This window comes from Agelaius tricolor, unplaced genomic scaffold, assembly GCF_023055355.1.
Source record: "Agelaius tricolor isolate 1412-34295 unplaced genomic scaffold, bAgeTri1.0.p SCAF_70, whole genome shotgun sequence".
NCBI lineage: Eukaryota > Metazoa > Chordata > Aves > Passeriformes > Icteridae > Agelaius > Agelaius tricolor.
The window spans coordinates 1361463-1375566 of NW_027269330.1; the positions used below are offsets into that span (position 1 = coordinate 1361463).

General features: G+C 62.6%; 1 protein-coding gene across 2 annotated transcripts; it reads left to right on the plus strand.

Moving 5' to 3' along the window:
- The first annotated feature begins 1628 nt into the window (after nucleotides 1–1628).
- Nucleotides 1629–13038, plus strand: DBNL (drebrin like). Of its 2 annotated transcripts, XM_071417606.1 has the most exons (14): nucleotides 1629–1785; nucleotides 2250–2305; nucleotides 4314–4426; nucleotides 4671–4745; nucleotides 4978–5124; nucleotides 5553–5630; nucleotides 6300–6451; nucleotides 7784–7838; nucleotides 8344–8415; nucleotides 8512–8614; nucleotides 9858–9962; nucleotides 10709–10812; nucleotides 11694–11799; nucleotides 12026–13038. In XM_071417606.1, the coding sequence occupies exons 1-14, from the start codon at nucleotides 1703–1705 to the stop codon at nucleotides 12163–12165; spliced, it is 1389 nt and encodes a 462-aa protein (XP_071273707.1). In that variant the 5' UTR covers nucleotides 1629–1702; the 3' UTR covers nucleotides 12166–13038. The 2 variants fall into 2 exon arrangements, with proteins under 2 accessions (XP_071273707.1, XP_071273708.1); XM_071417607.1 differs by lacking the exon at nucleotides 9858–9962.
- Nucleotides 13039–14104: the final 1066 nt, after the last annotated feature.

The following is a 14104-nucleotide window of genomic DNA, read 5'->3' on the forward strand; positions in this document are numbered from 1 at the left end:
CCCGTATTTCCCGTAAATAATGTGGGATGAACCCTCGAGGCGTGAGGAGGTGGCTGGATCCCAGCAGGGCACATGTCGGAGTGAGTGCCCCGTGCCACCCCGTGCTCCCCAGGTGCCCCAAAACTTCAACTTCCTGTGACTTCAGAAATCATAAAAAAAGGCAGCCCTGCAGTTTTGGGGTGTTTCCCAACATTTTTATAAGTCCTACAAACATGGGAGAGGCTCCTCAGTGGGTTCCATCCACGGGGAGGTGACACCTGGTGTTCTGGGGGATCCGTGGGATGGGGGATCCGTGGGGTGCGAGGTGGCTCCATCTGACACCCCAGGACCCTCCATTGCTCCATTCTCCATCTCCCACCCCATCCCACCCCCCAGACACGTTTTCCCCCTGGAACTGGGGACACGAGGCTGTCACCCCCTCTGGGGACAAACCGGGGGGCTCGGTGACCCCTGCCTCACCCTCCCGGGGCGGGGAGAGCTCGGACCCCCGTTATTTTCCCGTCCTTGGAGGTGGATGAGTCGCTCTCCCCGTGACCCCCGAGCCCGCGGGATGGCGGGGCTGAGACACTGCAGGGATTTTGGGGTAACCTCCCCCAAATCCCCCCACCCTTGCTGCTCTCCCGGCTTTAGGGAGCCCCGAATGTGGGGGAAGGCTCGAGGGGGAGAGAAGGGGGTCCATGGAGGGGCACCCCCGAGCGGGGCCAGCGGGCGATGGCAGCGGGGGAGGGCAGGGGGACAACGAGCCGCGAATGTCCCCATCACGGGGACACCTCCCAGAGCCCCCCGGTCACCTCCCAGAGCCCCCCCAGAACACCCCTTCGGGAGGGCCATCACCCCGGGGCAGTGCGAGGCACAATTTTGATGATTTGGGCTAAACTGAGAAGCTGCAGGCTCCGAGGCGCCCCCCGATGTGCCCCCCCCAAGGTGGGAAATGAGGGAAATCCTCGGAAATGGAGAATTTCTGCCCCGGGGGCTGCGTCTGTCTGCTCGGAGGGGGGGGTCTCATGTCGGGGTCTGTTATTTGGGGGGGCTCTCTCTGTCTGGATCCGTTATTTTGGGGGGGGTCTCCCTGTTGGGGGTGGTCTCCTTTTCGGGGGTGGTCCGTTATTTTGGGGGGTCTCCCTATCGGGCTCTCTGATTTTGGGGGGTCTCCTTTTCGGCGGGGGTCCGTTATTTTGGGGGGCGCGCTCCGCTATTTGAGGGGCGCTCGCTCTATCAGGGGCGTGGTCTAGCAAGTGGTGGGCACGGCGTTGCGTCTTGTGGGCGTGGCTTAATGGGGTGCGGCTGTCAGGGGCGGGGCCGAGCGCTTCCGGGGCGGGGTCGGCATTACCGGGGAGACCCGGGGGCGGGGACATGGGCGGGGCGGGGCGGGGCCGTGCCAGGAGCGGGGCGGAGTCGTACCGGGGGCGGTGCCGGTATTACCGGTGGGGCGGGGCCGTGCCTGGGGGCGGTAGCGTTATTACCGGGGGCGGTACCGGTAGCTCCGGCGGGGCGGTGCCGTGCCGTGGGGCGGTGCCAGGGGCGGTGCCGGTATCACCGGCAGGGCGGTACCGGGGGCGGTCCCGGCAGTACCGGCAGGGCGGGGCCTGGGGGCGGTACCGGGGGGCGGTCCCGGTATCACCGGCGGGGCGGGGCGGGGCCGTTCTTTGGGGCGGTCCCGGGGGCGGTCCCGGTATCACCGGCGGGCGGAGCGGGCGCGGCCATGGCGCTGAACCTGGCCAAGAACGGGCGGGCGCTGCAGGAGGCCTACGGGAGCGTGGTGGCCGCGGGCAGCCGAACCGACTGGTGCGGGACCGGGGGCGGCCCCGGGGGCGGCCAGGGAGGGGATGGAGGGGGATGGATGGGGAGGGGGCGAGGGGGGAATGGGGGTGCCGGGGTGGGGGATGGGGAGGGGATGGGGGATGGGAGCGAACCGGGGATGGGCCCGGGGTGGGGGGGGGGATCTGGGGGTCCCTGGGGGTCCCTGGGGGCATCAGGGGGTCCCTGGGCTGGGGGGCGGCAGGGGACAATGGGCGGGGGGATGTGGGGGGATATGGGGTGGGTGAGAGGGGTTCTGGGGGCATCAGGGGGTCCCTGGAGGAGCTGGGGGTCTCTGGGGGGCATCAGGGGATCCCCGGGGGGATCAGGGGGTCCCTGGGTGGATCAGGGGGTCCCTGGGGGTCTCTGCACTTCAGAATGTACCAGGGCTGTGAGAACACCCAAGATGAGCACTGTGCTGCCTAAAAATCCCATTTCTGCCTTAATTTTAGGGCTCTGTTCACCTATGAAGGCAACAGCAATGACCTGCGAGTGGCCGGCTCTGGAGGTGAGGATTTGGGGTACCATCCCCCTGTTTCAGGGGTCTGGGGGCTTCCCGGGCTCACCTCCCTGCACCTGCCTGAGATTTTGGGGGGTTTTAGTTTCCGAGGGGGTTTTGGGGGTGCCCTTGGGGGCTGGGGGCTGTCTCTGGGGGGATTTGGAGCGAGGAACTCGGAGCAGAGCCTCTCTGCCAGCTCTGCTTCCCCTTCCCTGTCCTTTTCCTCCTTTCCAGAGGATCCCAGGTTTGGATCCTGGCTGCTCCTTGTACCCCTGGGGTGTTTAAATCCCGGATTTGGGCAGGGCCACGTGCGGCCCCAGAGCCGCTCACTCAGCCAGGGCTCCCTGCTCAGTGCTCCCACAGCCCCTCGTGCCCAGTTCCCTCCTTCCTGCCATTCTTGTCCGTTCGTTTTGTGTCCGGCTGCTGATTCCCACCCAGACCCCCCTGCCTGGGGAGCTGAAGCCTCCAGGAAGCAGCAGCAGCACGTCCAGGCTGGGATTTGCATCCTCTCATCCCTCCCCAGCTTCTCCCCCAGTTTCCAAGAGCTTTTCCCAGCCCGTGGAAGTTCCTGGGTCTGGTGGAGCCCAGGGGTTTGGTGCTGGGGAGTTTTGTTGAGGCAGACTCTTGTTGGGTCCCAAATGGGGTTTTTGGGGGGTTTTTGGGGAGTTTTGGGGAGCTGCAGAGGGTGTGCCCCAAGCTCCTCCCAGCATTCCCTCACCCAACCAGCTTCAGGCTTCCAGCCCCCAACTTCCCTGCCGGGTTGGGAGCCAAATTTAGAGGCAAGCCGTGAATATTTAATGGGCAGGAGGAAACGATCCGGGTGGTTCTGCAGAGCAGGGTGAGCTGTGCTGGGCTCCCTGTTCCTGCCTGGGCTGATAAGGACCAGTGGCTCCTCTCCCACTCTCCAGGGCTCACGCAGCCCGGCACAGAGGAGCTGTGCTCTGGGGGATGGTTTTGGGATGAGACTGTGCATTTTTGGTGGCTTTCCTCCTTTCCTGGTGGTTTGTTGGTGTAGTGGGAGCGATCTGTTCCCTTCCCATTGTCCCTGCCTGAGCCCTGAGTGGGATTTTCCCTCTGGGATTCACTCCCAAATCCCCAGAGCAGCTCTGGGACCACTCTGGGTGGGTGTGACAGGGAGGGAGGTGTTGGGGCAGCACTTTCCCCATGGTGTGTGGCTGTCGAGGTGGTCACGACACAAAGCAGAGACTACAAAGCAGTTTCAGGTGGCAACTCTTCATTATTGAACATGGCTGACCTTTTATACACTCTCCAATTGTTTATGCTTTTTCTGCTCTAACTATTGGCCACAATAAGTCAACATAACACTATTAGTGAAAAGTTACAGTGACTTCAACTAACTTTGTAAAAGTACTTTGTCTGGCTGCAAAGTTTTTTGTCTTTTTTTCAATTCTTCACTTCTCTCAGTCTTTTTAGTTTACAGCCTTAGAAAGAGCTTTTTATCAGCTTCTTCTTGCTTTTCAGCTCCTTCTCACTCCTTTAGCTAACAAGCTCCCCGTTAGCCCCTTCCACAGTGCTGCTCCAGCAGGACCTGCCCCGTGCCACCCTTTTGGTTCCTCCTCTACTTCCCATCTTGCAGAGCAGGAACAAGGCCCAGCCAGTTCCTCCAGCACCCCCCAGCCCCATTCCCCCTCCCTGGGGTGTTCCTGAGCGTGGTTTTGTGGGCAAAGCTGGAGCTGCCTGCTCTCACCAAGCTCCTGATGCATCCAGGCTCTGAGCAGCTCCTTCCCCTTCGCCCTCATGGGGTTGGGGTCCAGGATCTCAAACCCATGGTGGGTTTGGGGAGGCCTGAGGAAGAGGAGGGGATGATGAAGGCTGCTGGGGCTGGGTGGGGAATGCTCAGGTTTTGTGTTCTCAGAGCCAACCCGGGCTGGGGGCAGCCCCACAGTTCAGGGGGAAACCTGCAAGGAGCAGGGCTGGGAGGGCTCTGGGGGGGCTCTGGCTGCTCCCCCAGGCTCAGAGCGGGCTGGGCTCACCCCTGTGCTCCCTCCCGGGGCAGAGGGGGGCCTGGAGGAGATGGTGGAGGAGCTCAACAGCGGGAAGGTGATGTACGGCTTCTGCCGCGTCCGGGATCCCAACTCGGGGCTGCCCAAATACGTCCTGGTCAACTGGGTGAGTGGGGACAGGCCTGGGGACAGACCTGGGACAGACCTGGGGACAGGCCCGGGTGAGTGGGGACAGACCTGGGACAGACCTGGGGACAGACCTGGGGACTGCTGGGGTGCCCAGCCTGGAGAGGAGACAGCTCTGGGGCATCTCAGAGTCCCTTGCAGTGCCTTGGGGGGCTCAGGTGGGCTGGGGAGGGGCTCAGGTGAGCTGGGGCGGGGCTCAGGTGAGCTGCTGGTGTCTCCTGCAGACAGGTGAAGGTGTCAATGACGTGAGGAAAGGAGCCTGCGCCAACCACGTCAGCACTGTGGCCAACTTCCTGAAGGTCTGAGCCTGCTCTGCCCCCCCCAGTGAATGTTTTGGAGGGGAGGGACCTCAGACCACCCCCTCTGCCCCCATGCCACCCTCAGGGACGTTTTCCTGTAGAGCCCCCTGCCCGAATGCTGCCCCTGGGTGTCTCCTCCTTTTCCCTGCCCTGGGCAGGAGCTCCGGGGCAGCTGCTGGGTCTGGGGGCTCCCAGGGCGAGCCCTGAGCCCCCGCTGGCCCCTTCTGCTCAGGGGGCTCACGTCACCATCAACGCCCGGGCAGAGGAGGACGTGGAGCCCGAGCTCATCATGGAGAAGGTGGCCAAGGCCTCGGGGGCCAACTACAGCTTCCACAAGGAGAGCAGCAAGTTCCAGGACTCGGGGCCCCAGGCCCCCGTGGTGAGCTGGGGCAGGGGGGGCTTCTGGGGACCACTTTGATCCCACGGTGGAAGGGGCACCCTGGGCATTGACCCCTCTGTGGGATGGTCAGCATGGGGAATAAAAGGGTCCAGGGGGAGCTTGGGGCCCCTTCCAGCACCTGAGGGGGTTCCAGTCCATCCAGTGCCACCCTGCCAGGGGCAGGGACACCTCCCACCGTCCCAAGGTGCTCCAAGCCCCATCCACCCTGGCCTGGGACACTCCAGGGATGGAGGAGCCACCTGTGCCAGGGCCAGCAATTCCCCATTTTTGGCCACGTGCACATGGCTGGCCTCACCCAGCCCTCCTTTAAACAAAGCATCAGGTTATGGGAATTCTCAGGGAGGTCCCAGACTGGGCTGGTTTGTCACAAAAGGTACCAGAAAGGTGCTTTGTCTGTGTCTGCTCAGGGCTCTGTGTACCAGAAGACAAACGCCATGTCTGAGATCAAGAGGGTCAATAAGGACAATTTCTGGGCCAAAGCAGAGGTGGGTGAACGTGAGCCTCGGAGCACAGGCTGTCTGGGTTAGCTGGAGCTTGCTCTCCAGTCTTGTTCTAGTCCTGCCTGGGCCCAGGGACCAGGGAAGGGCAGAGCTGCTGCCCTGGGTGCTCCCAGAGCAGGGGCTGCAGGTGCTGCTCCAGCTCCTGTGTCTCACCTGGGCCTGGCTCTGGGCTGAATCCCAGCTCCCAGCAAACCCCAGCTGGGTGGGGAGACTGGGCTTTGGCTCTGCAGGGCTGCTTCCTGCTTCCTTCCTTGCACCTTGGGGTTTTATGGGGTTAAACAATAACGTGTCAACTTTCCGGCTGGAGAAGTGCCCTGGGATCCACCACTAGTCCCAGGACCTGCTGTGTGTCCTGGGATATGCTGTGTCCCTTGGATCCACTGTGCCCCCCGGGATCCACCACGGGCCCCAGGACCTGCTGTGTGCCCTGGGACCCACCATGTGTCCCCCGGGATGTGCCCTGTGCCCCTGGGACCCACCGTGTCCCCCAGACCTGCCCAGTGCCCCGGGGTGCAGAGGCCCGGGGGACTCTGGCAGCGGGACCCCCAGCCCCGTGTGCCCGCATCCCCCAGCCCCGTGCGCCCAGTGCATCCCCGTGCGCCCGCATCCCCGTGCGCCCGCATCCCACGCTCCGCCCGTGTCCCGTGCCCGCAGAAGGACGAGCAGGAGCGGCGGCAGGAGGAGCGGCGGCGCGCGGAGCAGGAGCGGCAGCGCCTGGAGCAGGAGCGGCGGCAGCGGGAGCTGCGGGAGGCGGCGGGGCGGGAGCGGCTCTGCCAGGCCCGGGCCAGCGAGATCGAGGAGCACAAGTGAGCGGGGCTCGGGTTCACACCGGGGCGAGCCGGGCCGGTTTCTGTCTGTGATGAGCTCTTCCAGTGCGAAAGGATAGGAAAAGTGAGGCCAGCACCACAGGCAAGCCTTCGCCTTAAGCAATGAAAACAACTGAATTACAAAAGGCCATCACACCACACCAGGTCCGAGAAAAGGGCCAGCAAGCGTGGCAGAGCTCGGAAAATGCAAAAGGCTTAAGTCCTTTAACTCAGAGGTTCAAATCCTCTCCCTAGCTTAACCCAAACCGTCTCCATGACTAACTACCCTCTCTTAATCAACCTCATCATAGCCCTCTCCTATGCCAATCCAATATTAATTGCAGTAGCCTTCCTTACGCTAGTAGGAAGCAGAATCAGAGCCTGCCCTGCCCTCCAGGGTGCCCAGGGTGTGCTGGTTTTATCATTTACTAGGATCTAGTATTTAAATTCCATTTTACGCATCCATTTTTTTTATCTTGACATTTTAAATTTTTTTTTTGTAAAATAGTTAAACCATATATCCCTACTTTATCCAAATAATTTGTCATCAATACACTTTCAATTAACCTTCCTCTATATTTCCTAGTATCAAAAACAATGACCAGCTGTCATCCTCACTCCACAACCACCCCCAAACAAACATAGAATTAACCCCAGAACTAACGCCCCCCCCCAAAAAAAACCAAACAAAAATACAAACCATGATGATAAATCATCAACCAGTCACCCACCACCAAATTTTATGTTCTTGTAGCTTATAAAAAGCATGACACTGAAGATGTCAAGATGGCTGCCACACACACCCAAGGACAAAAGACTTAGTCCTAACCTCACTGTTAGTTTTTGCTAGGTATATATATCCTGTGCGTTTCCCATGCTGGGATTCCTGCTGGAAATCTCCTTTAAGGGGACAGATTTGAGGGGATCCTGATGCAGCTGTGCAGGGAGCATCTCCCTGGCTGCTTGTCCAGCATCGCCCTGAGCCTCCCTGCCCATGGATCCCCCCCAGGACTCTCCCGGTTTTGCTCCCCAAACTCTTGCCTGGCACCCATGGCCCTGTTTTTGGGGTGTCAGAGCTCCGGGGAGCTCCAGCCCCAGAGGATGACTCCAGGGAAACCCACCCAGCTCCCGTATAAGTTTCTCATGTCCCTGTCCCCAAGGAGGAGATTTCCCTGGAATGCTCCCAGTGCTTGGAGCAGCTCCTGCCCTTGAGGGTGACTGCAGCACCTTGTCTGGCCCTGCAGTGAGAGATGGCCTTCACGGGCTATTCCTGGAGCTGGGGTGGTGGGGCGAGGTCTCAAATGCTCCTTTTTAACCCATTTGTCCCCACAGGAGGCTCCAGCAGCAGCAGGAGGCTGAGAGCAGGGACAGGGAGCAGCAGCAGTGGGTGAGCTCTGTGCTGGCCCAGGCGGGGTTTGCCCAGGGTGGAGGGCACAGGGCGAGTGGAAACGGCCCCCCAGGTTTCACAGGGGGGGTTTAAGTTGGGTATTGGGGGAATTCCTCCATGGGAAGGGCTGTGCAGCCCTGGCACAGCTGCCCAGGGCAGAGTCCCCGTCCCTGGGGGATGTCACGGCTGTGGGGATGTGGCACCTGGGACACGGGGCAGTGGTGGCTGTGGCAGTGCTGGGGAGCACCGGGGCTCTGCTCGCAGGGCTTTTCCCACCCAAAATCATTCCCTGGCCCCGTGACACCAAGCCCAGAATGCCCACATCTTCCTCGCAGACCCAGGGTTCCTCCTCCTCCTCCTCCTCCTCCTCCCCGCAGTGCAGCTCCCTGGGGCCCGAGGGGGGCAGGAGGGCAGGAGGGGGGGCAGGAGGGCCCGAGGGGGGCAGGAGGCTCTGGCGGGGCTGGCTGTGTCCCCAGCCCTGTCCCTGTCCCCATGCCCTGTGCAGAAGGAGCGCGCTGAGGAGGATGAGGCGCGCAGCCGGGGCGTCAGGAGGAGCCAGTCAGTGGAGAAAGCCCAGGTGAGGAACTGCCCTGTCCCTGGGGCAGGGGGGGCTCTCTGGGGCCTGCCCCGTGTTCCTGAGCCCTGACTGACCCCGGGCCCCCTCCCTGGGCAGGAGGCGGCCACGCTGATCGCACAGAGAGCCGTGAACCCCCGAGACATCTTCAAACAGAGGGAGAGAGCGGGGCCGGGGGACACGGGGCTGCCAGCACAGCCAGGTATGGCCTGGGGACACTGCAAGGGGCTGGGGACACAGCCAGGGGACACTGCAAGGGGCTGGGGGCACTGCAAGGGGCTGGGGACACTGCAAGGGGCTGGGGGCAGTCCCAGGCCCCCCCGGGTCCCTCTGCTTGAGGAGGGGTCCCAGTGGCACAGCGATATTGAGGGGCCACTGCTGTTCTCTGCTGGGCTGCGTCCAGCCCCAGCCAAGTTTTGATCACAAAGACAGATCAGATTTCCAAACTCCGATTCCCCTTCTGAGCCTTGAAGTTTGTTGTTTTTATTTTTTTTTTTCAATTAGGGTTCAATCTAGTGATGTTCAATTAACATCAGGAAACCATCATTATTGCAATCTATCCCCACTGAATGAAATTTCACCCAGATTTTTGCACTGCCCCAGCCAGGCAGAGCCTGGTGCTGTCAGCGGGGCCTGATCTGATCTCTGAGACAGAAATCAGGAAGTTTGCAGGGCAGAGCTGAGGAAGTGGCTGTGACTCGTGACACCCCTGGGTGACTGCCTCTGCCTCCTCCTCCTCAGCCCAGCCCCCTCCAAAGCACCTTGAATTGATCCGAATAATCACTTTCACTTGGTGACAGGAGCAGGGATCCTGTTCCTTGGGCAGGCACGCCCTGGGTGGGAGAGGAGAGGATGCCACGCTGGGAAAGTGTCTTTTTTGATGGTTTTGATGGTTGAAAATGCCTTTTTGATCACGACTTTGAGGTGTTTCATGGAGGAAAGGCAGATAAGTGCCCTGGAGTTGATCAGAGATAAGGGTAGGCAGGAGTCCTGGTGCTGGTAGGGCTGGTCCAGGAATTCTGCTCAGCTTTTTGTTGGTTTGGATGTGGAGATGAGGAGATAGCAGCCCAGTTACCTGCTGCCACAGGAAATGCACTGGCAGAAACCAGTTTGCTTCATCCCCTCCCAGTCTGGTGTCTGTGGCCTTCCATGTGCTCCCAGAGCCACCACGGAGAGCCAGAGGCTCCAGCTCTCCCTCCTCCCCAAAAATAAATTTATTCATTCATTCATTTAATTTTTAAATTTCCCCTTGGCTCCTGCTGCAACCAGCTGCCAAACCTGTTTCCCACAGCCAGGGTTGGAGCTGGAAAATCCTGCTTGGGAGGGTGAGGCAGCAGCGTGGGGGTGCCCGGGGGGCTGGGAGCCCCTGAGCAGCCCCTTCCCCTCTCTGTGGGTGCCAGGCAGTCTGGGGGTCCCTCCCTGAGCAGCCCCTGCTCTCCCCTCAGGCAAGCTGAGCAGCCCGTTCCTGCAGAAGGAGCTGGACCCCAGCCCTGCCTCCCCCAGCAGGGATGCCTGGGGGTCCCCCCCGGCCTCCCCAGGCCCTGCAGCAGGTTGGTGCTTGGCTCCCTGCTCTCCCCAGGGCTTTCCCCCTCCTCTTCCCACTGCATTTCTCACAAATTTGGGCACTGCTTGGAGATCCCGTTTGGGCTCTGCCTGCAGCCAGGGCTGAGGGTGGTGCTGAGGATGAGGATGGTTCCTGCCTGTCCTCAGCTGGGGGTGCCAAGGCCAGGCTGGGCACTGGGGTTTGGAGCACCTGGGGCAGGCACCGGGGGTGTCCCTGCCCTGGCACCGGGGGTGTCCCTGCCCTGGCACCGGGGGTGTCCCTGCCCTGGCACCGGGGTGTCCCTGCCCTGGCACTGCCCACTGCTCTGGGCAGGAACTGGTTCCAGGGCAGGGCTGGCTGTGCCCAGAGCTCTCCCCGTGTGCTGCGGGTGGCACTGAGGGCTGGCCCTGTCCCCAGATCACAGAGGCACAGGTTGGTGGGGCTGGGCTGGGGTCTCAGAGAGCCCCCAGCTCCCCAGCGAGGCCGTGCTGGGCTCCGGCCCGCTGTCCCCAGGCCACTGTCGCCACTAGATGCTGCTCTTGGCCAGGCTCTGCTCCGGCCCCTCCCTCCATGGCAATGATGCATCCTGAGCCCGTTTATCCCTCCCCCGCCGGGGTGGATCTGTCCTTTGTCCTCTCCGCTGCTCCCCAGACCCCTCCTCGCTCCATCCCTGGCTGGGCAGGGGTCCCGGGACCCCAGGCAGGGGAGGGGACAGGGGCTGGCCCCGGTGACCGAGCCCTGGTTCCTCCTCAGGACGAGACTCTGGGTACAACTCTGGTGTGCCGGGCTCCCACGGGGAGGAGAACCTGTACGAGGAGCCCCCCGAGCCCTCGGCCATCTATGAGGAGCCCCCCCAGGTGAGTCTGGGGGCCCCGGTCTGGGTGGGGGGAGTGTGGCTTGTCCCATCCCTGGGATGGGCTGGAACTGAAATCTGAGCTGAAATCACTGGAGATGGTGGAACCCCAGAGCTCAGGGGCGCTCAGGGTGTACCCGTGTGGCAGAGGGTGCTGCTGTGTCCCTTCCCAGTGCTCCCAGTCGAGCCACTGGTGCTGAGTCCCTGGCACCCCCTGCACCCTAGGGCTGCTCCAGCTGCTGTCAGTGCCACTTCCCAGAGCCAGTGTGGGGACAGGATTCATCTCAGCCTCCTCCAAAGCCCTTTCTCCTGCTTCCCTGCCCCTCTGGGCCTTCCCAGCTGCTCCTGGTGCACTCCAGGGGCTCCTCCTGGGGTTGTGCTGTGCTGCCCCTCTGGTTTGTTCCATGCTCCCCAAACCATCAGCATTCCAAGCGTTTTCTTGTTCTGGAGCTTGTCAGGGGGTGTCCAGCAGGTTCCAAAGGATCCCAGAGGAGATGGGCTCAGTGCTCCCCTCGGCCTTTCCTGGGGAAAGCAAACCTCAGCCAGCTCAGGCTCTGGCAGAAAGGTTTCAGAAGCTGGAGCTTGTCTGTTGGGGATGAGCCTCTGTCTGCAGCAGGGATCCTGTGGGGTTTTCTGCCCCTGGTGTTTCCACTGGGGTGAGATCCCAAGGGGCAGGGATGGTGTTGAGCCCCGTGGCCACCTTGGCTCTTGGGCTCAGAGCTGCTTTGCTCCCGTGGCACAGCTTCCCTGGAGCCCAGGGTTTACTCCAGAGGGCACCCAGGCCCTCCAGCCCCAGCTCCCCAGGCCTGGGGGGCTGATGGACGTTGCTGGGCACTCCTGTTCTCTCCCCTCCTGCTGATCCCTGCTCTCCTCTCCCTCCTGAAGGAGCAAGCCGACGATGCCAAGTACGGCTACAGAGTGGAGTACCAGGAGCCCCCGGACCTGGCGGGGAAGGGGCTCTGTGCCCGGGCACTCTATGACTACCAAGCTGGTGAGGCCCTCTGAGCCACTGCTGCCCTTGTCCCCAGGCCCTCTCCAGTGCTCTTGGAGCCCCTCCAGGCCCTGGGAGGGTCTCCCTGGAGCTTTCCCTGCCCCAGGGGAACATTCCCAGCTCTCCCAGAGGGGCTCCAGCCCCGGGGCAGCTCCACATCCCTGGGACCCCGGGGCTGGGGCGGCTCAGGTGCTCTGACTCCACTGGCCCCTGTGTCCCCTTGCAGCTGATGACACCGAGATCTCCTTTGACCCCGAGAACATCATCACCAACATCGAGATGATCGACGAGGGCTGGTGGCGCGGCTTCGGCCCCGACGGCCACTTTGGGATGTTCCCCGCCAACTACGTGGAGCTGATCGAGTAGGGGGCTGCTGGGGGCCTGCTGGGGGGCTCCAGACCCCCGGGGCTGCTCCAGACCCCCGGGGCTGCTCCAGACCCTGAGCCCACCCAGCTCCTGCCTGGCTCTTCCAGCGACACGTGGCTTTTTCTTCTTTATTTCTCTCTCTCTCTCTCTCTCTCTCTCAGTGAAGTGCCATTCCCCAGTCCCTCGGCAGTGGAGCTGCCCCCTGTCGCCCCCAGCTGCCCTTGGGTGGGGAGAGGAAGGGTCCCATCCCACCCTGAGCCCTCCTCCCTCGGCTCTGGGGTGTGACAAATCCCTCACGGGAATTTTCAGGGAACAAATTAAAAAATTACCTCCCCCCTGTGCTCCCTCCCTGCCTCCTTCCCCGAGACCTTGGACCTGCCACACTGGCCTTCCCCAAGCTCATTTCATTGGAGAAGCTCATCGGAGTAATTCTGGGGTCCTGCAGGGTCTGACATGAGCAGGAGCGGTGAATCCTGGCCCTGCTCCCCAGCAGCACCCTGAGCTCACCATGTGTGATTATCCTGTGTTCTCCTCCCTGCTCTCCCCCTGTTCCCTCACCCCAAACCTGCTCTGGGATTTGAACTGGGAGTGAAAAACCTCCCCTCCAGCCTGGCCAGGCGCGTGGGACCCCCTCCGCATCCCAAGCTCACTGTGAACAAGGAAAAGCCCAGCCCAGCCCCTCCCTTTGGAGTTTCCTGCCCTGCTGTCACTTTAGGAACAAAAGGAGAGAAAGGCTTGGGGGGTCCCAGCTCAGCCCCCGCTCTGCAGGTGCTGGGGGCCATGGTGGCTTCTCTGAGTCCCTCCCCAGCTCCTTCTCCTCCCTGCTGCCCCCGGGCCCTCCCCAGCGTCAATAAAAGGGCTTTTCTTTGGTGATGGGTGCATCAGGCTCCTGCTGGGGACTGGGGAGGAGTGCAGGGGTTTGGGACTCACTGGGGAGGTGCAGGGGGGGCCCGGCGTTGCTGGGCAGTGAGTCACGGCCGGGGGGGCCCGTGCATGCGGCGGGGCCGAGCTGCCACGTGGCCCTGCCACCAGCGGGGCCCGGGGAGCCTGCGGGGCCGGCACGGGGGGGGACACCCGCGACACCCCCGGGCACCACCGGGGAGCGCCCAGCCCGGCCTGAGCCGCAGCCCTGCCGGCGGGGCGGTCACGCGTGTGTCATGTGTGTGCAGAGGGAGCCCCGGGCACTGCCAGGGTGGGCCGGGCCCCTGGGCCCTGTGTCACCCGTGTGGGGCGAGATCCCATGTGCAGTGTATTGCCTGTGTGTGGGATCTCATGTTCTCTGTGTGTGTATGTGATCCCATGTGTGACCTGTGTGTGGGATCTCATGTTGTGTGTGTGTGTTCTGTGTGTGTGTGTGTGATCTCATGCGTGATCTGTGTGTGGGATCTCATGTTCTGTGTGTACAGGGTGTGCCAGGGTATGGGGATGCAGGGGGTGCCGAGTTTAGGGGCACAGGGGTTTGGAGGCACAGATGCACAGGCAGTGCCGTGTATGTGGGTATGGGGGCATGGGGGCACAGCTGGTGCTGGGTTTGGGGGCACAGGGGGTGCTTGGTACAGGGGCACGGGGGTTTGGGGGCACAGGCCTACAGGCAGTGCCGTGTATGTGGGTATGGGGGCACAGGGACACGGGGGTTTGGGGGCACAGGCCTCCAGGCAGTGCCAAGTGCCCACGGTGCCGGTGCCAGCCCCGGGGCCCGGCCCTTTCACGGCCCGTGGGGCCGGGCTGGTGGCACCGGTGTCCTGCCGGTCCCCAGGCCGTGTGAGCGCTGATGCAGCGTCAGCCCCCGCGAGCCGGGCCCCGCACGTCGCCGGTGTGGGCTCGGTACCGGTCCCGGGCAGTGCCGGTGCCAGGCAGCGCGGGTCCCGGGCAGTCCCGGTGCTGATTCCGGTGCCGGTCCCAGTCCCGCTGCCAGTCCCGGTGCCGTTGCGGGTTCCCG